The 23,559-nt window shown below is 41.1% G+C and overlaps 1 protein-coding gene across 3 annotated transcripts in view; it reads right to left on the reverse strand.

The window, feature by feature from the left end:
• Nucleotides 1-2,189: 2,189 nt before the first annotated feature.
• TGS1 (trimethylguanosine synthase 1) overlaps nucleotides 2,190-23,559 on the reverse strand; it is a 43,554-nt gene continuing 22,184 nt past the window's right edge. For 2 of the 3 annotated variants that reach the window (XM_015080695.3, XM_053208553.1), the window contains 5 exons: nucleotides 23,071-23,226; nucleotides 21,325-21,468; nucleotides 17,238-17,454; nucleotides 16,212-16,290; nucleotides 2,190-3,796 (listed from right to left, as the gene is read on the reverse strand). In XM_015080695.3, the coding sequence (XP_014936181.1) occupies nucleotides 3,674-3,796; nucleotides 16,212-16,290; nucleotides 17,238-17,454; nucleotides 21,325-21,468; nucleotides 23,071-23,226 (719 nt within the window). In that variant the 3' untranslated portion in view covers nucleotides 2,190-3,673. Of the gene's footprint in view, nucleotides 3,797-9,907; nucleotides 15,079-16,211; nucleotides 16,291-17,237; nucleotides 17,455-21,324; nucleotides 21,469-23,070; nucleotides 23,227-23,559 lie in introns of those variants that run through there. The other variant, XM_053208552.1, reaches the window with a different exon arrangement.

The following is a 23,559-nucleotide window of genomic DNA, read 5'->3' on the forward strand; positions in this document are numbered from 1 at the left end:
CACACACACACGCAGAATTCCAAATTAAAGGACAAAGTTTAGTTCATTTAATAGAAAATGGTGTAGTAACTAGCTTTGGTGAAAAGATTAGATGCCTAATAGCTCACGCACTTGCATAACAAATATATATGAAAAACTGTTCATCCCTCACTAGTTATCAGGACATGCAAATTAAAATAACTTTGATCAGTCTGGTAACAATAAGAATTGAAAACATGCAACATTCTGGACAGTCGGGAAGAGTGGCCCTTTTCGTGCATAGTTGGTGAGAATACACATTTTTGAAGGGCAACTTAACATGACATACTAAATACAAAAATTAGCAGGACTTTTAACCTAAGTTTCAGTTCTAGGACCCTACCCTACTTAGAAATCCACACTGCAGTAGCATCTGCAATTGCAAAAGCTAGGAACAACCGAAATGTTCATAGTAGGGTAATGGTTAAAGACTGTCTCAGATCTGTACTATGGGACTGTTTAAAAGTGACAGCACAGGGGCGCCTCGGTGGCTCAGTCGGTTAAGTGTTTGACTTCGGCTCAGGTCATGATCTCACGGTTCAGGAGTTCAAGCCCCGTGTCGCGCTCTGTGCTGACAGCTCAGAGCCTGGAGCCTGCTTTGTTTGGATTCTGTGTCTCCCTCTCTCTGTCCCCCCCCCCCGCTCTCACTCTGTCTCTCTCGCAAGAATAAATATAAAAAAGAAAAAATGATAGCGCAAATGTTTACGTATTAAAATGGAGAAACTCGTACGGGTTATTAAACTCAAAACAAAATCAAATGTCAAAATATTATCCTATTATGTTCCATCCCACTGTGTGTGGACAGCTCTGGGAAATGTCTCGAAGTACAACATACTAAGGTGCTGCCCACCATTGCCTTTGGGAAGGGGAATGGAAATGTGGGAGACGAGGTGGAGACAAAGCGCTCCAAGCAGGAGGCGAGGGTAGGGGGTCTCCCTTTTTGAGTTGTTCACTTTGTACTCAGATTGAAAATACATCCTTTTTTTTTTTAATAAAAGCAACTTTGAAGAAGTCTTGTAATTTAACAAGAAGAAAAAGAGAGTTGGACTAGAACAAGGGCTGCTAGCCTCATTTCTGTTTTATCGGAAGCAACTCTAGAAGCTTTACTTTTATCTGTTTTCCATATTTGGCCTTTTGGTAAGATTTTATTTGAACACAGGAGCTGCACGATAAAGTTCTTTTGAACACTACCAATAGTCTACAAACGAGTCTATGTTATGTCTGCGTGTGATTAGTGGAGAGTATTTTAATCTCGGCTAGGCTTCCCGTTCTACTCGTGTGTATGTTCAGAAAGATAAATTAGTTTTAATGTTAACAATATATAAATAAGAAAACGTACTGTGGAAAAAAGATACACATGAAAGGTTAAGGGACACAAACTAAAAAACACTTGGTGATTTCGGAAATCTGCTTTTACTCCTCTAACTCCTACTTCAGTGGCTGAGTAGTCATGTTCTAGTTCTAGAGGCCCCGTGGTTATGACCGAGGGTGCCATTATTTAAAAAACGATGACAGACTTACGATACATACACTGATGTTCTGTGATGAGGAAGTATAAAAACAAAGAATGTTGACAGATTTTGATGTTGCGAATCAATAAACAATTCATCCTTCATGACCGGCTCTATTGCCACAGGACAACTGGGAACACATTGTAAAGTTTCAAGAGACAAAAATTAGCGTTGCGTCTCCATTCCCCGACAAAGTTGTTTTATTTAACAGTTATTCTCCCAGTACTTACTGGAAATTTCAGTTTATTTCAATTCCCCTAGCTTCATCCCAGCCAAAGCCATGTTTTGTCTAATGTTTAACATGGCCACATTATTAAAAGATAAAGGTCCCAGATCCCTGACAGAGTCCTACGGCCCTATCTTTTTACCTACTTATTAAAATGACTAAACGCACTTTTTATTTATTTTTTTAAATTTTTAAAAAATGTTTTATTTTTGAAAGAGACAGAGTGTGAGCAGGGGAGGGCAGAGAGAGAGGAAGACACAGAATCAGAAGCAGGCTCCAGGCACTGAGTGTGTCTGCACAGAGCCCGACGCGGGGCTCGAACCCACGAACCGTGAGATCATGACCGGAGCCGAAGCCGGATGCTCAACCAACTGAGCCACCCAGGCGCCCCCTAAATACACTTTTTAGATGAATAATTACGCAACACACATTCCTCCTTTCATTGCCATTTTAATAGAAAAAGAATATAAACCCCATTTTACAAAATATACTTATTATTTTTGCAATGGAAATTTAAAACACATTAATTTTATAAAATCAGAGAATGTTAAAAAGCAAATTCTAGACGGAGCAAAGACACAAACACAGTAAAATTCTAGAAAAAAAAAAGCTTAGATCAATGTATGTATTTTCTGGGAATGGAAAAATGTCTTTTAAGAAAAACAAACCCAGAAGCAACAAAAAAAAAGACCGATAGGTCTGACCACATAAAAATTAAAAACTCATGTATGGCAAAAACAAAAACAAAAAAGCTACAGAACAAGCAAAGGGCAATAACAAACTGGAAAAACATATCTGCAATACCTACTGAAGGCAAAGGGCTCTTTAATGTATGAAGAAGTCATGTATATTAATAAGAAAAAGACAACAATCCCTCCAAAACTGATAAAATATAGGAACAGTAAGTTTAAAAGGGGAAAAACTATTAAGACCAAAATATACGAAAATATGCTCAAATCTCATTCATAATTAAGGAATACATACAAACAATAAGATACTATTTTTCTGACACATAAGATAACAAAATCAAAATGCTTGATGATGCCTGCAACAGTTGACAGTTGCAAAAAACTGAAAACAGTCCAGGTGTCCATCAACAGGGACCAGTTGAATTAATACAACATGATGGAATATAGGATAGCCATGAAAAGGAATGAGGTAGAGCTCCATGTACGTAAGGATATGGGAAAGGTCTTCAAGATACATCAATGAAATGTACATAGTTTAAAAAAACATACGTTACATAAAAAACGGGGGAGTACTGAACAGTGCATCAATGAGAGGGAAAAAAGTGTATTAAAGTATACTGCAATTCCTTTTCTGTCTTCCAAAGGAATTATAAAATACTGTTAGCTGTCGTTATCTTTAGATAAATGAATAATGGACAGGGGAAGGGGTAGGAGAGTTCTACTTTTCATTTTGTACCCTTCTGTACTGTTTATGTTTCTACCCTTAAAGGCTTAATATTATTTATCTCAGCAGGGGTCTGATGGGCAGACTACAGCTCATTCACTGTTTTTTTATATCGCTGTATTAGAAGAAACACGGTGATTGTTTTTTATACCCACGTACACACAAAGATGTTAAACCAAAACATGTGCGATTCAAAAATATATATAGACACACACACACACACACATATATACACACTGTCTGACATTAAGCACAGGGGAAAGCCTACCTTTTCCATTTCAGATACTGACTATCCTCATGTATACTGCACACAGTTAATATTATCCAAAGGTGTCCAAGTACCTCATTAATGTTCATGAATCTACTGTAAGCTCCTGTGTCATACGGTGATGTAAGATCGTGGGTACAAAATATTAGTGAATGCAGAAAGAAATTCAAGGGTCTCATCTGAATAACGTTCTGACCACACATGATCCATTTGTCTGTCCTTATACCACCTTCACAGTTACGATTCAGAGGCTGATCTTCGAATCAGGTCCCCAAAATAAGCAGTGATTGTCTTCAATTTATTATTAAGAAAGTTTTGTTCTATTTCCACTTGCCCTCCAGGCCCGGCTAAGGATGCCACCTAAAAAAAAGGAACGGGAAAAAGCCACACATAACAGAAGCATGATTTCAAAATAAATCCTTCATTTAAATGCTTTATCAAATAATAAGACTCTGGCTTTTCAATTAAGTCTTTCAAATAACAAGGCATCTCAAATGTTCATCGTTACTTTCCAGGCAGGTATTAATGTAGTATTTGGTGGCAGAAATACTTGTTTCAAACACATTTGATCATACGGGTAAGACCATGTGCTGTGTTTCTTGGGCAGAACCCAATCTCTCCAATGGCAGAAGCTAACGCCCTCAGAGGGAGAGAAAATGAACGGACCCTTCCCAAATATCAGGTTTATTTATTAAATAGAAACTTAAAAAAAGAACTCCCTTCCCTGACAGCTTTCGGTCCTGTTCACCTTACCTTCTTCGACTTGCCCTTTCACACATTCAACAATATTCATCGAGCACCTGCTCCCTAATGCTGGAATACACCAGACAGCAAGACAGAAATGATCCCATGCTCCTGTCAGAGTTCTGGTCTCTGCTGTATGCTTTTTCCTTCTCTTGTGCTGTTATCCCGACCAGGACCACTTCCTCCACCTGTTGCTCTTGTGTATTTTTTTTAAGTGTTTCTTTAATTTTGAGACAAAGCACGAGCAGGGGAGGGGCAGAGAGAGTGGGGGCCAGAGGATCCAAAGTATGCTCTGCACTGAGAGCAGTGAGCCTGATGAGGGGCTCGAACTCACAGTGAGATGGTGACTTGAGCTGAAGGTGTATGCTCCACTGACTCTGAGCCACCCAGGTGCCCCTCGTGTGTATATTTTTAAGACCCCCTACTTTTTGAGGTCTACGAGGAAACAGTGACCAACCTTTTTATTAGGAAGCTAAAAAAGCATCACCTCCTCTCCACCTCCACAGAGTTAACATCAAAAGGATGGTTCAAACTAGCAATGCTGTCCCCAAAGGTCTACAGATAAAATTTTGATTCATTCCAACAACTTTTCATTCTCACGTCTGTCAACTAGCAAATATATTACCTTCTAAACCCACGATTCCATTACCAGAATCTTTATCAAGATAGCAGTGAGAATGATCAGGGGGAAGGGTATTGCAAGGGGAAAGTCCTGGGGGTCTGATAACTGAAGGCACTGATATTTGGGGATACCCAAAATATCAGGGGCAGGTTCCAACGAAAGGAGACCTGTAGTTTCCGTAATCCATTCTGTGTCCTAATCGGCAGAGTATTTTGCAGGGCTGCAGCTGGTTTCGTTTGGCATGGAGGTTGAGAGAACTAACCTCAGCGGCATTACATGTGCTACACCAGCATCTGGCAGAAGGGAAGATTTTTTGTGCATCACCAATGAGTGTGTATTTTAAAAAAGCATTTCAACTTCCTCTTAGAAAAAAAGTTACAGCTACAGAAATAGGGAAGAAACCACAGGTCATTCTAAAAGAAGCTGTCCCACTAAAAAAGTTAATATCAACATCAATGCCCACCTGCAAAAAAAAACAAAACAAAAAAACAAACAGAACCCCCCCCCCCCAAAAAAACAACAAAAATACCACACACCAAAGAGATGGCTGTGTTTTTATCAGTAGGAATAGCTGACAACCCAAGTCAAACACAGTATCTGTCATAACGATAAAAAGCACACGTGTATCCCACTATTTACTAATAAAGAGTACATTAAAGTAAAACTTTAGAAATTAAAAGTAGCCAACTAGTCTTTAAGCGGCAATTATAGGAATAATTGTTTCTTCTATTTTGGTATCTTTATGCCAGTCTGATTTTTCTTTATTCATTTCATTTCTTTTTTTTTTTTTTTCAAGTAGGCTCCACACCCAACAGGGGGCTTGAACTTACTTACAACCCTGAGACCAAGAGTCACACGCTCCACCGACTGAGCCAGCCAGGTGCCCGTTAGTCTGATTTTTCATAAGGGCAAAATGACAAATTTTGTCTTTAAACAATAAAAGGCATTCACTAGTATATCTAAAATATAATTATTTCATGGTAAGTTTTCCAGGAGTTAGACATAATTCAGGTGCAGTATTTCTCCTGTTCCTTTAAACCAGTGATTTGCTCAAGAGGAAGTGATGAATTGGCAAGCTGAAGTTTTCTCGAGGGAGGCGGGGGTTGGGGGTGGTGACTGGGGAGGAGAGAGGAGGACAAGGCAGGGGGAGAGGAGAGGGCAGGTTAAGAGAACTAGAGTTGAGACCACAGCAAAAGTCTACTAGGAGAGGTCTAGCAGAAAACCAAGAGCAAAGTCAGAGGCAAATCTGAATACCAGTTCCACCATCAATTTATTTATTTATTTATTTTTATTTATTTTTTTATTAATTTTTTTTCAACGTTTTTTTATTTATTTTGGGACAGAGAGAGACAGAGCATGAACGGGGGAGGGGCAGAGAGAGAGGGAGACACAGAATCGGAAACAGGCTCCAGGCCCTGAGCCATCAGCCCAGAGCCTGACGCGGGGCTTGAACTCACGGACCGCGAGATCGTGACCTGGCTGAAGTTGGACGCTTAACCGACTGCGCCACCCAGGCGCCCCTATCAATTTAGAAGGATCTGAAAAACAGTACTACCTATGTCCCTGAAAAGTGCGTTTTGTGAGCCATAAATAGAATTATATTAAAACAAATCTCTGAGGGGCTCCTGGGTGGTTTAGTCAGTTAGGTGTCTGACTTGGGCTCAGATCATGATCTTGAGGTTCGTGAGTTTGAGCCCCGCATTGGGCTTTCTGCTGTCAGCACAGAGCTCACTTCAGATCCTGTCCCCACCCCCTCACCCTCTCTGCCGCTCCCCTGCTCGTGCTCTCTCTCAAAAATAAATAAACTTAAGAAAAACCCAACAAATCCCTGAGAAAGTGGGGTACTTTTTTCTGGATAGAAAAAAGAATGGAGATGCGCTCACCGCGTGAGAGTTTTCTTGGCTCTCTTGCAAAATGCTCAATTATTTTATTCAAAAACTATTTACTGAATGCGTGGAGGTTTCTGTTCCAGGTAGTGGAGTGTAGCAAAAACACACACACAAAATCTCAACCCTCTTGAAGGCTGGGAGAGGCAGATGACAGACAAAAAAACAAGCGTGCACTTTTCCTGATACTGAGGAAAAGGTGGGTCTATGTCAAAATATAATGAGAAAACTCATTATCTATTCAGTGTTTAGAAACTTAAAGTGTTACTTTCACATGTTCTAATTAAAACCAATTTCTAACTTTAGTGTTTTTGTACATTTTCCATGTTTTTAAAACCATATATATTTTATTTTTAAAGTTCTTTTAAATGTTTATTTATTAGACACACACACACACACACACACACACACACACACACACACACACACACACAGCTGGGAAGGGGCAGAGAGAAAGGGAGAGAGAGAATTCCAAGCAGGCTCTGCACTGTCACCCCAGAGTTTGATTCAGGGGCTCAAATTCACACACCATGAGATCATGATCTGAGCCAAAAACAAGAGTCAGAGGCTTAACTGACTGAGCCACCCAGGCCCCCAACTATATAAAGGTTAGGATTCTGGAGCTGAAAAGACTATAAAGACTGTGTAGTTCAAACCAGTAACACTTTGTTTCAATCAAACTTAATGCCATTGATTTCCAGTTGTCTTTATTTTTCACTAGCAGGTTTAACTGAAAAAGGCTACTTGATTCCTTCCTCTTTCTTAAAGTTTAATAAATTGAGAGAGAGAAAAGGAGGAAAGGAGGGAGGCAAGACAGGAAAGGGAGAGTAAAGGGCAGGTAGGTAAATAGATAAAGGTTATTACCTCTGGATTACATAGTATGTTTCTGGCATATTACCCAAGGATACTAGACTTACCAAAAGAAATCCCAATTAGTTTGGACTGAACTAGAACTAAGGCTTGTAACCCTCATCAACTAGATGTTAAAATAGTTGTTCCTTGGGGACTGGGAAAGGAGAAATGGGTAAAGATCGTGGTAAAGGTGGCAACTTTAATAAAAACGGAAGATTTAAGAGTCAACTAAACATTCAAAAGTGCATTTCCTTCCTCCCTTCCTCTCTTTCTTTCTAAGTAAACTATGCCCAATGTGGGGCTTGAACTCACGACCCAGAGAGATCAAGAGTCTCATGCTCTACTGACTGAGTTGGTGAGGCACCCCTGCATTTGTTTTTCAAAAGCAAACTGATTTGAAGTAAATAGGTATGGCAGCTGAACAGATAAAAGAAAATAACCACTAAACTGGATCCTAATGGAAAAATATATAATCAATACTAAGGGCAGGAACTTTATTATAAGATGCAGAAAAATCAGAGCACTGGAAATAAGTCTTTTTATTACACTGCAGAAGTGATTATATCTGCAATATGCAAAAACTTGCTTAGATGCAAATTACATCCGGTGAAAATGAGGAGTATTTTTTATGGGGCCTACAGATTTCCGCCATTTATTTGTTTGTTTATTTATTTGTATGTATGTATGTATGTATGTATGTATGTTTATTCATTTTTGAGAGACTGAGAAAGATAAGAGTGTGAGCAGGGGTGGGGCAGAGAGAGAGGGAGACACAGATTCCGAACCACGTTCCAGGCTCCGAGCTGTCAGCACAGAGCCCGATGTGGGGCTCGAACTCACGAACCGTGAGATCATGACCTGAGCCCAAGTCGGACGCTTCACCGACTGAGCCACCCAGGCGCCCCCGCGTTTCTGCCAAGTAGCGACAGGAGAAGCAAGCATCTGAAGTATTATTGGCTGTGACTGGAAACAAGTGCCTTACCTATGGTTCCTCTGCCCTTGTGTTTTGTGACAGCCAATTAATAACTGCACACAAATGAAAGTAAGCTGGATGAAATATTTCTGATGAACAGTTCTCTGGGAGATAAAAGGAAGTATTTTTTATCAGCAGAAAACCAGGGAATACTCACAACTTAAGTTGAGTTCCATTTACCTGCACATGATAAACAGGAAGGAGATTTCTATGCTGGAGTGAATGAATCTTAATTTTTTTTGCTAAAAGTTTTTCAGATAACTTAAAGATTACCTCAAGCTCCCACAAGTATCATTTCTTGTTTTTTTTTTCAAATATTGACTTGGTGATTAAAATAAATATGATTTTTAAAAGCCACCACTGTCAACAGGAGCACAGTGGTGACAGGTCAAAAAAACCCTGCTGAGCACCAAAAGCTTTCCTACATTAGTTTCTCAGAAGAAGGCTACCAAAAATCAGTTCACTGAGCTTTGCTCCTTACCTGTTCTCAGAGCTGGATACCAGAAACCCGAAGACTGCTCTTAAATCCAGCTAGTTACGTACAGCACAACGGACCAGAGAATCCAGAGGCCCCGGCTGCCTGCACAGGACTTGTTTGTGGCACCGTGTGGTATGCTTCTACTTTTTATCTACATCATTTACTGAAAAAATTTACCCAAAGGGGCAAAAGAAATGTAAGCTTCTGTCCAGGATCTTATCTGCCTTTCCAGTTGCACTTATGGGGCCAGGTGCACGGCCCCTCTGGAGAATGAGAATATATGCAGCACAAGAACGAAGAACACTGCCCTTCTGGCCAGCAGCAAACTCCCCAGGGAAAAGCCAGCTACCGAAGCTGGTCGAACGTATCCTTAACCGCACTGTATGTACTAGGCAGTAGGTTTCACTAGGGATAGAAGTGGTCTAGACACCTGGTACCAGTTCCTAGAAGAGATAAGAGGATCCTCGTGGAGACAAAGCTCAGCAGCGAGTGCCTTTCAGTTTGCGGTGAAGTTCCAGCCCTCTTTTTTCTCACTAATCGGGAATGAAACAGAACTGACCCAGCCGAAGTTCTTTACAGCTCCCTGGCTTCTCTCGTACCAACTTCTGTTCACTGCTTCCAGTTTGAGGGTGCGCTAACTCACTGATAGCAGATGGACCTGTTCCTCTTGGTAGTGAATCCCTTGTCAGTGGGAGACAGCAAGGCCCTGCCACGGTGAGACAGAAGGAGCAGTCAAGTCACCGAACTCCTCCAGTCCTCGCATCGCCAACTTCAGGCTGAGAACCGGACTTGCCTGCTCTGGAGCCACTGAGATAATCCAACGAAACGCGCAGGGAAAGCCTCGAGCTCTAAGGATGCCAACGAGCAAGAAACGTGTATTCAACAGGGACATAATTAGAAGCTGTTTGTGTTGCACACAAATGCAGGATGAGGGCACTTCTGAGCGCTCGGAGTCTCAGGGGCTGGCTACTTTCAGGTTCAACGGCTTTAGAGGTTACTATTCCTACATGTAGCAGATCCAATCCAGTTCCTGATCCTCCTTCTACTCTCTCCTGCTTCTGGTATCTACCCCCGGACTACGGGCCCTCCACCTGTCGGGACGACTTCATCATGCTGACCACGTGGATTCGGTTTTGGCTATACGACCGTGCTGCCATTATACCAGATTTCTACTACGGAAATTTCTTTTGGAAGAATCTGACACAAATTTCTTATCACAGAAACCGGCAAGGCCCTAATTTTTCATTTCTCATATAAACAGATACTGTAACAGCTTGGAACTAATATTTGCAAAGAAATCGGTGGTAGATTTTCATTGCACTCAGCTAAAAACAAACACTAAAAACGCCAATGAACTGAATTATATTTAAAATATTTAACATTACATTTAAAGTAATCTTTTTCCAAATAACATTGCCTCAAGTTTCCATGTTCAGCCTCGCTGTTCTTCCATGTGGTTTTAGAAATGTCACCTGTAAGTCCTCCTTTCCTGCCTGCCCGCCCACCTGGCACAATAAGCTGCTGGAAGCGTGAGGACTGCTGTTAGGCAGGAGCTCTCCCCTTCCCAGACACCATGTACTGGCTCCAGCGGGAGCCTCAAGCACTCGGCCCACTGGGAAGAAGGGCTCTCATGATTCAATCTCACAGCTTTTAGGCCTGGGGCTGCAACGTAAACAATCACAGGTTCAGTTTCACCTGTGGTACTAAGCCCACAAACCTGGTCCTGCTTCCTCGGGAAATAAAACAGTTGGGGACTGGCCTGCTTGTCACCACGGCGTGTGCGGGGGAGGTCACCGAAGGGCAGAGCACGTCTGCCAGCCCAGTGCCCGGACTGACACGAAGCACGGCTGCCTCCCGGTTCATTTTTCAACACAATCCTCAGGGATGCTGCTCAACGCTGCCCTTTCTGTACCGGTAGTACGCACAAACTATCAAGAAGAGTCCTTTAAAGAGAAGGCTAGACATTTCAGGAGACAAAGATAAGGAGGTGCTGTATCCCAGCAGCCAGCAGCCGCCCTTCTCAGCACCCCAACGTCTGTCCAGCAGACGGGTTCCTCCACGTTGGAGCTGCCGCCCAAAGGGACTTCATACCGACCTTCTGCTCTGCTCAGACATCTCGATCCATACTGTGTACGTGCACTTTTTAAAACAGAAGTTTCCCGTATTTGGAATGTCTGGTGGAACCAAAGCCAGTATTGGCTGAACTCTGATTGTCAAAGGAAGATTATCATCCAGTAGATAAATACATATATCCTGGGCCCTCCAAACTGAATCTAATCAGTTCCCAAGTTTCAACTGTGACTTCCCTCCAAAGAGCCTGTCGCAAAAAGACTTTCTAAATTATTCAGTTCTTGAGTTGGACAGTGAGAGTGTGGATAACAAGGGAATACGTGTCCTGGAATAACACCCACACAGAAAAGGGGAGTAAGAGACTGAGGTAATAGGGGACCTAGAAAAATGTGTTACTAGACACAGAAAACAACTAGCCTCGTCTCCCATGTGGAAAGACTACAGGACAAGCTGTATCTGTGCTGAGTCCATACTCACTTTAGTTACCCTAAATACAAATACCATGAGTACAAATCTCCCTGCATGGGAAATTAACTGTTCTTAATTGACATTTCTGTGGGAAAAATGCGGCCTGAGTTTCAAACAGCCAACTCATGAACTTGGGGAACCCAGCCCATGTGGAAGTTCAGGTTGCTGTGACATTCTAAATGTTCCTTAGCAAAAAAGTGGACTTCTCTGTAATGCTGCTCTCTCTCATTCTTGCAGAACTGTCTTGTCTCCCATTGTAAAAATACAATACTATATATGGATAGATTTTTTTTCATTTTAAAAAGTTGACTCCCTACTGTAATTTGATCCAAATTTAATACCAAACAATATAATAACACTTGAAATCTCATTTCCTTTTTGACTTTTATTATTTTTTAGTGTCGTTACTCCCTCTACAGGTAGAAAATGTGAATGAACTAATTCTGGCAGGTTTCTGAACTAAACCAAAAACACAAGTTAAAGAGAAAAAAATTAACTTCCTCCTTGGGAAAATGTTAACTTAACTAGAAAAAACACTGTAACTTTTGCAATAAACAGTGAGTTTCCTATTGTCATTCAAGTACCCCAAGAAGCCCATCAAATATTTAATAGAAGGATCACATAACCACTTATGAGACTAGCAATATGGAGCATAATATTTATGTGAGCAAATAAGAATTATGGAATCAACAGGCTCAACTTTACTTGGGAGCACAGGATGCAGATGAGAGTCACGTGAGTAGGAGATACAGTTTAATATGAGATTTGATATAAAAAATGCATGAAGCAAGGGGACAGTGCTTTTTCTTGTAACGGTACAGCACACAGTGTTTGGGAGGTCTAATATTCAAACACTGTGGCTCATAAATAGATGACAGGTGACAAGATCTAATTTCACCTCCTCTAACCCACAGAGTAAGAGCTCTGGCTCATTCAGATCATTTACCCTTCTGTTATCCCAGAGAACCTCAACTCCGACAGCATACTACAATCATTTGGGGACTCTTCAACTGGTAGTTTTAAAAAGCTACTTGCTAAAATCATAAAACTCTCAGAAGAAAACACAGGCAAGAGTTTCATGACATTAGATTTGGTAACAATTTCTTGACTATGACACCAAAAGCACCGGCAATACACAGGAAAAAGAGCCAAACTGAACTTCATCAAAATTACAAACTTTGTACAGCAAAGAACACTATCAAGAGTAAAAAAGGCAACCCACAGGATGGGGAAAAATACGGGCAAAGTATATACTGAGAGGGGATTAATACCCAGAAGATACACACGTGAACAGATGGTCCTCAACATCATGAGTCATTAGGGAAGTGCAAATCAAAACTACAATGAGATACCATTTCATACCCATTAGGGCGGCTATTATCATAACAAAACAACAACCAACAGAAAAAACAAGTGTTGGTGAGAATGTGGAGAAACTGAACTCCTGATGAATTGCTGGTAGGAATGTAAACTGGTTCGGCTGCCAGGGAGTAATCGTAGGGGGGGTCCTCAAAAAACTAAACAGAATTGCTCTATGATCTGGCAATTTTGCTTCTGGGTATATACCCGAAAGAACTCAAAGCAGGAAAAGATACAGGGCACCCGCAGCAGCATTATTCACATCGGCCAAAAGGTGAAAGTAGCTCAAAATGTCCACTGATGAATGGATAAACGGTATGTGGTATGTCCACACAATGGAATACCGTTCGGCCTTAAAACGGAAGGAAGTTCTGGCACATGCTGAAACGTGGATGACTTCAGGACATTATACTCCGTGAAACAGGCTAGATACAAAGGGACAAATACTGTCTGACTCCACTTATTTGGGGTACCTAGATCAGTGAAATTCACAGACACAGAGAGGAGAATGGTGGTTGCCAGGGGCAGGTGGTGAGTGTTTCACAGTACAGAGTTTCAGTTTGGGAAGATGTAAAAGTTCTGAGGCGGATGGCGGGATGGTTGCACGACAGTGCGAATGTGTCTGACGTTCACAGATGGTTTATGGTAAGTTTTGTTGTGTGCATCTTACCACAATAAAAAACAAAAGCCACTCAGGCGATTCCAATTAGCAGCCAGGGCTGAGAGCCAGTGTTGCAAAGACCAAGGAAATACGTCATGATCCCGAGAGTGTGCCCAACTGACACAAGAGTTTGTCTGTTCAGAGTGTATGTTTCTGATGAGAGGATGAGAAAAACAGGTGATCGGGGAGGTGTGTTTATAAATTAAGTTCTATCATTTCACAAATACAGGAGCTTCTATTCTGTCCTCTAGGGAAAACATATCATCTCTCCATACTGGTCCTCTTCAAGGTGTTAGGAGCATTTACATTCTCCTCACAACAACTTTGCGATAAGTCACAGACACAGGACGTTATCGAAGGTTTGTGGGCTAGAGGTACCGTGTTAAACGCAGAACCCCCAGACTCGTCTACGCCTCGGAACCGTCGCCGGACAGCTGGTGAGTGGCAGGGCCGAGACTAAACCCGGTCCGTTTGATTTGCTCTCTCTCTCTGAGCCCATTAACTGAACACTACCTACACATTCCCACTGCTGTGTCTTTGGCGCTCTGGCCACCTTCTGCTCAACTCCTACCATCGAAGCTTCTTGGACTCCGAAGTCCAGTTTACGTCCTACATCATCGGAGCGTTTCCTGAAGTCATCCAACCAGAGAGCCAGCGCGTTCAATCTCCACCTTTCTCGTGAGAAGGGTGCACTGTCGTTATTTATGTCCCCGCGGCGAAAGCCCTGGGACGGTGCCGGGCTAGAAGGCCTGTTGGCTACCGCAAGCCAGCACCGGATGAAGACACTACAAAGGGAGGCCGCCAAACGAACGAGACCTCCGGAGACCCGGGATGGTCTGAACGTGTGTGCGCAGGATGGAGGGCAGCGCCTCTGGCCTGAGGCGGGAGGCACGGGCCTGTGGGAAGCCGGCACAGGAAGAAGGAGAACAAGAACTCGCAAGTTCCGCTTCGGCTGCTCCCTCGGCCAATTGCCTTGTATTTGGTATACGCTGCCTCACTTCCAGAAACCGGGAACTCTGGTCAACGTTCAGTCGTTAGGGCAGTCTGAAAAGATATCCCGCGTGACGAGCTGAGAGGAACAGGTGGCCACGAGTCCCTGACAGCCACTGTCTCACTCCTCCCTCTCCACACCCGTGAGCTGATGACACTCGGGGATGAAAGAGCCCGTGAACCCGCTTCGGTCCAGCCCCTCCCCAAGAGCGAGGAGTTGCCTCCTGATGTGGTGTTTGGTGACAATGAACTGCGGTCTTGTGGTTCCTGGGCTGGCAACCCCACAGCTCACCTGACACTCTCGTCCCCTGAGGTTATCACCGGGGCTAACGCAGCGGTGAGCAGCGCTAGGCTGCCCGGGCTCCACCTTAGAATGATCTGGCAGCTTTACGAACCTGGTTAGATCAGTTTCTGAGGTGGGGCTTACATAGCCACAGTTTTTCTAAGGGTCCCCAGTGACCCTAGGGTACAGCCAGAGTCGACGCTAGTTTCTAGCCTGGCCTGTCTCCTCCACGTTACTTGAGAACAGTCAATGCACGCTAAGACATTTGAGGACCGCCAGTATTTCATGGAAGAAAAACAAAATGGATTCTAAATTACATGAAATGCAGAAAGGACAGACCAGATTAAGAATTTAAACTTATAATAACAGTAAGAGATATTATTACAGTATAAAAGAAAACAAAAACAGTACAGAAATTTTAAGTATAAAGAACACGATACTTGAACTAAAAAAACACAAGGAATACACTCTCAGGAATGAACTAGTTGGAAGCCCAGATCTCCCAGAAGAAAAAGGAAGAGAAAAAGCGCCAGAAAATAGAATTATAAAAGACTAACACACGCGTAAGTGATGTCCCAGGAAAAAAAACCAAGGTGGTGTGAAATTTAATTGAATAGGTAATGGGAGATAATTTCTCCAGAATCAGATGACAAGGCTGAGCACGACAGGGTCAGCTCTCAGAGTATCAAATAGGAGAGAAAGGAAAACTCCAGACCTAGTTATACTAGTAAAATCAAAACATGAAAGACAAAAGATTTTCAACAGAACGCTCACCACACAGTAAATACGTAGTGTTTATAAAAAGCAAATCAACAAAAACATGAAATAAAGCCACCATCAAATCCTCACAGGGCAGTTGTACCAAATCCAATTCTACCAGAGAAAAAATAACATTACTAAAATAAGTGTTTATGGTAAGAATGGAATGAGGACATTTAACTGTTAGTCTAGCTTTCCACACTCCAAGACTATGGTTAAAACTGTTTCTGGCCAAATTAAGGTTTCATCTGTCTATGTATGTCTATGTAGGGTCCTCTTCTGAGGAATACCTAAAAACTCGATTCTCAAGGTAGGCTTCAGTAAAGACAGATCTTGCCTGGTTTCGGTATGCACATTTGAAACACAACACATCCGGTCATCCTTCCAGAACATATTAAAAGCCCCGAGTATTCTATTTATGTACATGTACGCCAGGAGCTGTGGAGATGAAGTGCATTAAACAGGCAAGGATTTAACTACCAAACACCTCCAGTTTTCTACTATTAGCATAAAAGCCAGACACTTTTCATAAATATGTTCTCAAAGAAATGCCTTGTATTTTTTTCTGCCCATTTTTCCTAATAGTTATGCCACAGGCTCAGAGAAGTTCTGCAGTAGTGGCTTACTTACCTGGTCAACATCAGCATTTCTTGGAAGGAAATAAACAATATTATTAGTGATCTTCTGGGAACGCCTGAAAATTTCAAAGGTGGACAGCAGTTAAGGAATGGTAACAAAAAGAGCAGTTCATTTCTGAGCAGAGATATGTTCTTGCATCATATCCCAAATATATTTTGATAAGTAACAATAAGACACACATTTAGATCCTCTAATGGAACCTAAAAGAGAATTAAGTAGGAGATTTTGTAATTCAGATGGGTCAAAGATTAGCAGTTAAAACTGTTCATTCGATTATCCTTGTGGAAGGCAGCCAGGGGTCAGAAATACACTGTCTTTCTACCATTTCCTAATTACTGTGAGAGTAGAAAGAAGAGGAAAGCACAATACCACCTCTTTCCAGTAAAGAATAAAAGACAAGTAAATCTGGTCATTGTGGTTTACATCCTAAATTTTAATTAGCAGTTTAGAAACACGCTTCCTGTTAGAGTCAAAGAGGTGATTCCTCTGGGGAGGAGAGACAAAGAAAGGGACAAATAATAAATATTACCATGAAAGAAAAATTTGCTTTGGTGTCTTGGAAAAGTGAGAGGAAACACTGGAAGAGACAAAGAGAATCAGCTCAAGCCAGTGTAAGTTGAAGAAAAGTTAAAGGATGGTCACCCAGACTCGTAAGGACAGGTCTTGGGGAATCTCCCAATGTCCAGGACCATAATTTCAAGCAATTAATACTTCCTACTTCTTGTTTTATGATGATATAATTGGACAGTAACCAAAGGAAATGTAACTTCACATTGGCCATTACTCTTGGCAATCAACCAGCACTTAATGTTTACATACTGGCTTTTTATGCAAAATAAACCGGAACCTATCAGGTGCTACTAGTGAGTATCTCCCCCCTTCACTAACCTCTCTCTCCCTGAAACACACACACACACACACACACACACACACACACACACACACACACTCATTCATATGCACGCCCTTCTCTCTACAACCGCTGTTTGAGTAAACTGCCAGCCTTGCAAAGGATATCCATCTGGAGACATCATGGTCCTAATGTCAAAGGTCTCTGCGGTAGCGTAGTCTGGTCCTCCCCAAGGGGGGCTAAGAAACACAACATCAGCCTTTAAGTGAGAAGCCAGCAGGAGGAAATCTCCACAGATGAACTCTATCTTGTCTGCTATTCCATAAACTTCTGCATTATTGCGAGCAAGATCGATCTTAACAGGATCAATATCAATGGCAATCACTGAAAGTGGGAAAAGAAGAGAGGAGTTAAATGACACCGGCTGTTACATAGAACAGTTCATCTTCTGAGCAGTCTCCTTTCTTCTCTTTACAAGAACTTTTTTTAAAGACTAAGGGAGTTTGGTTCATATACCAGGGATAAAAACTTAATTAAAAAATTTAACCTAAAGTAGAAAGATGCACTTGTGTAGTACCAAGAAAATGGGACTAAATGGCCTGGCTGTCAAAGCTGTGTCACTCAGCCAGCTTTTCCAAAGCAAGTAGTGACAGGAGTCACACAGTACCTACTGAGAGGTAACGTGTTCAGCACTGTGGCCTGAACACCCTGAGCAGCAAACACTTGGAAAGGTCGCCGACTGCATGTCAAGCCTGTAACCACACTAGGATTTCAGAAAAGACCCATTTCCTAAAATGAGACACGGCCTCCAAAGACAAATTTGACAACTTCTACAGAAGAGCAAATTGAAACACATTTGACAAACCTATAGAGCCAACTTATGAACAAGAAATGTAAAAACATCTGCTGATAACGTTTAATGAGACATCTTAGGGGGGAGGGAACTGACAACGTTATGTTTTCACCGAGAGGGCTTTCATTTAATTTACTGCAATTTCATAATTAGCAATGCAAACGTAAGTTGATTTGAGCTCACTCATGATGTCTTACAGCAAATAACTCAAGTGCACCTGTATGTGCACCAGTGTGCTCGTGGCAATATTTTATATTTGCAAGGTCTAAGTGGAACCCTAATGCATACACCATGGTTGTCATGGAAACACAGTTCTTTTCTACAAAATGCTGGTTTCAAAATTTGTTAACACTTTTGAGAAATAATGCACTAAATAATCACTTGAACAATGTATACGAGCTCCAATTACATGTTGAAAATTATGCATTTACAATGCTATTTTTCTGTTCTAAATAAGCTAACGTTCATAACAAAAAAGATGAAAATGTCCTTTTTAGCTGTTCAATCTGCTCCACTTGTAGTATAGAGACAGATGGAAAGATATGCCGACAACATCAAAAACTCAATGGGGAAAAATGATTTTCAACATCAAATATACTCAGTCAATTCTCACGTTTTCATCTACATTCTCCTAGAGGCTGTTTTATTTTTAGGCCTAACAGAATGTAAGCACTCAATCTATTATGTAAATGAAATGCCGACAAACGTTGGATGACATTATATAGAACTGCACTGTCCAATAATGGTAGCCACCAGCCATATGTGGCTATTACCTTTAAATTGATTAAAATGAAATAAAGAATTCAGATCCTCAGTCACCCTGCCACATTTTAAATGCTCAATAGCCACATGTGGCTAGTGGCTATCATACCTAGACAATGCAGATACAGAACACTGCCATCATCACAGAAAATTCTATTGAATAGCAAGGATACTGAAGTAGATAGAGAGGGAAAAAAATCTTTTAACGGCAAAATGCAAAACCTTGTGGATTCTCTAACACTCAGGTGAGTAGATGCATAGACCACAACCATCTGAGTGGAAGGAAGCAATGGCACAAAGGGATCATGTCAGTCATACACAACGCTATTTTCTCATATGTGTATGGGCACGTACACGTATGTGTGTGGATTCATATATATTCAGCTGAAGAATGATTACGTGCATGTGTGTGTGTGTGTGTGTGTGTATATATATATATATATCAACACACACAGAGATATGTAAGCACACAATCAATTATACTTCAAATGTTTTGAATCCCCTAGCACGGAGCAGTACCTACAACTAACATTAGAGCATCTGCGAGCTGTTGCTGCTTGTTTGGGAAACAGGTCACAGGACACCACTACGCTGAACAGGCTTGAGGGGTCCTAGGCTTTCCGTTCCAGATGCTGCAAAGACAGAAGCCAGGTCATGACAGTACCAGAGAGGCATGGTGTTCGCTATCTGCTTCCCTTTCCTCCCAGAAGCTGGCTACCTGTAAGCGTGAGTGATTAAAAGACCCTAAGGCGCCTTGATGAAAGCTGGATCTGGGAGAACATGCCAGAAATAGACTTCCTTTAGCGTGGGACCCACATTGGACATTTTCCTTTACCAAATGTGTACTAAGCTGCAGAAAGCCTTGGCTACGGACCTATATTCAAAGAAATACAAATCTACAATATGGACAGTTTCCATAGTATTTGAAAAAATATCCAGATCTATTTGCTGCTTTATTGGAGAGCGGATATTTTATTTTATTTTATTTTTTTAAACGTTTATTTATTTTTGAGAGAGAGAGAGAGACAGAGCATGAACGGGGGAGGGGCAGAGAGAGAGGGAGGCACAGAATCGGAAGCAGGCTCCAGGCTCTGAGCCATCAGCCCAGAGCCCAACGCGGGGCTCAAACTCACGGACCGTGAGATCGTGACCTGAGCTGAAGTCGGACGCTTAACCGACTGAGCCACCCTGGCGCCCCGGAGGGCGGATATTTTAATTGTCATGTTATGATGCAATATCAAAACGAAGACCAAGTTGACAACTTGAGACCAAGTTGACAATGATTTTGAAAAATCATTTTCATGCAATGTACACTGATTTGAGCTCACAGGAATGGTTTATCTGGCAAGTGCAGAGAAAAAATTGCAGAGTAAATAATGAATTCAAGGAAAACAAGAAAATAATTCCTGTTCCAGTAACTCTGAAAACAACTTTCATTCAGGCTATTGGGAGACCATATAAGGTGGGCAATGCCATGCCCTGGAGCATGATTAAATAAGGGTCACAGTTCATCAGCATGGGTCTTAAAATCAATGTTAAGTTTTCCTTCATGATTTTTAGCTTCTATATTAGGCTTCCAGAATCATGCTTTCCTAGTCAACATTAAGAACTTCATATAAATTAATGAGACTTAACCTTAATTCACTGAAATGGAAACTACATGTATCATAGAAAGATGTCGGGGAAAAAAAAGCATCTTCAGAGCATGACTCAACAATTGATGTCTTTGATACTACGCTTTCAAAAGAATTTAGAAAGAACAGGGATACCAGAAAAAAAAACCTTGGCTTCATGACTCAGCTATGCCAATTTGGGCAGATTGTTCAATTTTATAAAGCTTTCTTTTCCCTGGGAAACAGCACACGTACTACCTACTTGACAAAGTTCTTGGTAGATATACAGCAATAGAGGTTTTCTTTCCCGGGATTCCAAAGTCAAACATGAGGAGGACCTAACACTTGAAAGATTTTTAGAGTCTTATGATGTTAAAGCTGAAAGGTACTACAGACGTTATCTCAATTTAAGGTCTCCTTTAAACTGAGGTTAAATGATGTCCAAAGTCACAGAGGTGGCAAAGCAGGTACTCTCTGTCCACTCTTCTTCTAAAGAAGGCCTTCCCATTTCAGAATTGTTGGTTTTCTACAATGTCATTAATCTTGGCTTCACCAAGCTGTGTCTGTGTAATCCTGGGCAAATTATTTCATCTCTATTTTTCTGTTTATCTGTGAAACACAGATAGTAAAAGATATACCTCACAAGACTGCTGACTAATAAATGTATACATATTAAGCACTTATACTAGTACGTGATACAGGGTGTATGGCTTGATATATGCTGTTGTTGTTATTATTATTATTATTATTATTATGTATTTTTAAAAAATGTTTATTTACTTATTCTGTGCTGTTAGCACAGAGCCCAATGCGGGGCTCGATTTCATTGTGAGACCCTGACCTGAGCCGAACTAAAGAGTCAGATGCTTAACTGACTGAGCCACCCAGGCGCCCTGCTATTATTATTTTGGATATTTGGGGTTATGTTACTAATTATATACAACATACACAGGCTAAAGCAAAATGAAACTTTTTAACTCAAACAAACGGAAAATAAATCGCTTTCTTCCATTGTCGGCTAATTACCTCTCTTTCCTGTTAAGGCAAACTGAATGGTATTTCCTCCGACTCCACAAAATGCATCTACTACAATGTCACACTTGAAGGACTGGCTGACCCGGCCAGCAATGTGTTCAGCAATCTTCTCAGGGGTCACGGAAAACCAGCCCTCTGCAGAGGAAGAGCATCCGGATGAAGATGGTTCAATTTCAAGAAGCCAACCCGAGCACAAACATCACAGCAAACATTACTATATATGCTATACCCGAACAAGATCTAGTTTCTCTTTTCAAGAACTTATAAATTGCTTCGTTTTTTTTACAGAAAGTTCAGTAGAGCTTGTTATAAAAAGCAGTACTATTCCCATTCCCGATTTGCACAGAAGCAACCATCTGAATTCTTGCCTGTTGCTTTTATAATATACTTCTAATAACTGAATGCAACTTTAGTTTCTCTGTTTGAAGTATTAATGACTATTAAGGAAAATGGAAAGTTGCTCTATTCAACTGGCCAACTCCCCAGACCCCACTGAGTTTCCGGATTACTTTATTTCTAACAGGGAACTATCGAGCCAGATTTGTACTTGACACTTTGGAAAAATGTGTACATTTCAAAAGGGTCAGGAAAAGCAAGAAGCTGACAGCAAAAGGATGCAAAGCTGTAGGAATAGACCCCTCTTCGTTTTCAGAAACGGGGTCCTATGCCCACTCCAGAAGAAAGAGGATACTGACTTCCTTTCCCAGTAGAAAAAATTAACATTTTTTTTCAGAAATTTATTTCTCTGGAACAAAATCATGCACCAATTTTCCTGTTCTCTTTCCTTACCAAGACTTTAAATGGCTCCTCATTGTTGGAAGAATACAAATATAAATTCCTTTTATAGAATTAGAAAGCTTTTTTATCCAGCCTCATTTCTCCAAACAAACTCCTATGTACTCTCTTCGACACACAACAAACACAACATTTTGGAAATTATTAGAAGAGGTTCACAGAACCCAAAATTCTACCCAGATCAAGTCTCCTGATTTTGACAGTCAATAAGGACCAATGTTTAGGGAGCCCCGATATGAAAATAAGCATCAATTTGCAGAAATGAATGAAGGAAGGTGTTCCAGACATAGCAGGGACACTCACAGAAGAACTCCGCTTCCAGAGTTAATTCATTAAATTACACCTTCTGCACTAGGTATTTCTTCATCAGATGTTCTGCTTAATAGTCTATTGACTTTTTGCTATCCATCCTAAAATGCCACAAATCCAGATTAAACCTGAATGTGAAGTTTTAAAAATACATATATACTCAAACTAAGAGACACTGTAGAAAATAATTGGCCACTTTTCTTTGGAAAATGTCAGAGTCAAGAAAGACAAAAAGGCTGAGGGACTGTTCCAGATGAAAGGAAAAGAAAACTAAATGCAATATGTGGTCCTCAACTGGAAGAAAAAATGCCATAAAGGACATGATTAGGGTACCAGATGAAACTGCAGTCTGGACTGCAGAATAGAATATTGCAGCAAAGTTCAATTTGTAATTTTATCACCATTACATAAAGTATCTTTGCTCTTAGAAAACATACACGCAAGTATTAAGGGATAGGAGCGATTGGATCAGAAACACACACACCCAGAATGATAAAGCAAATGTGGCAAAGTGTTACCAAGCAGTCAGATATGGGTAAAGGGCATTATGAGATTTTTACTATTCCTGCCACGTTTCTGTAACTTTGAAATTATTTCAAAATAGTGTCAAAAAACCCCCCACATATATTTTACCTTTGTCCAGTTTAATCCCATCATCAAAACGGGAGAAGAGCCTGTATCTCTGGGCCCAGTACTTTGCCAGCTCAGGAACAGCAGCTATCTCGGGAGGCAGGCCAATTACCTTTTTGTTCCTGTTTTTCTTTGTCTTCTTCTTCTTCTTCCTTTCAGCTAAAATAAAAGAATATAAAAAATACAGATGCTCACCATGACAAAAAGGAAATCGGAGATGAATTTATCTAAAAGTGTACCCACATTCAATATTTACAATTTGGGAATGCACTCCAGAACACGTGTGCAACGGCACCCCTGGAGAAGCAGGCGGGCCTGATGCACGTAGCACTGACTTTACATGACAGCTTCTGTTTTGCTGTTTATAACTTGCCTGGGCTTGGTACATAAAGAAACCCAGGCTCACTAAGATCCAATTTCTAATTCCTCAAAAGGAACGAATGAATAGTATTTTATCTACTTACTTCCCAAGATTGTTAGGGGATGTGCACA

Source organism: Acinonyx jubatus, chromosome F2 (assembly GCF_027475565.1).
Source record: "Acinonyx jubatus isolate Ajub_Pintada_27869175 chromosome F2, VMU_Ajub_asm_v1.0, whole genome shotgun sequence".
NCBI classification, from domain to species: Eukaryota; Metazoa; Chordata; class Mammalia; order Carnivora; family Felidae; genus Acinonyx; species Acinonyx jubatus.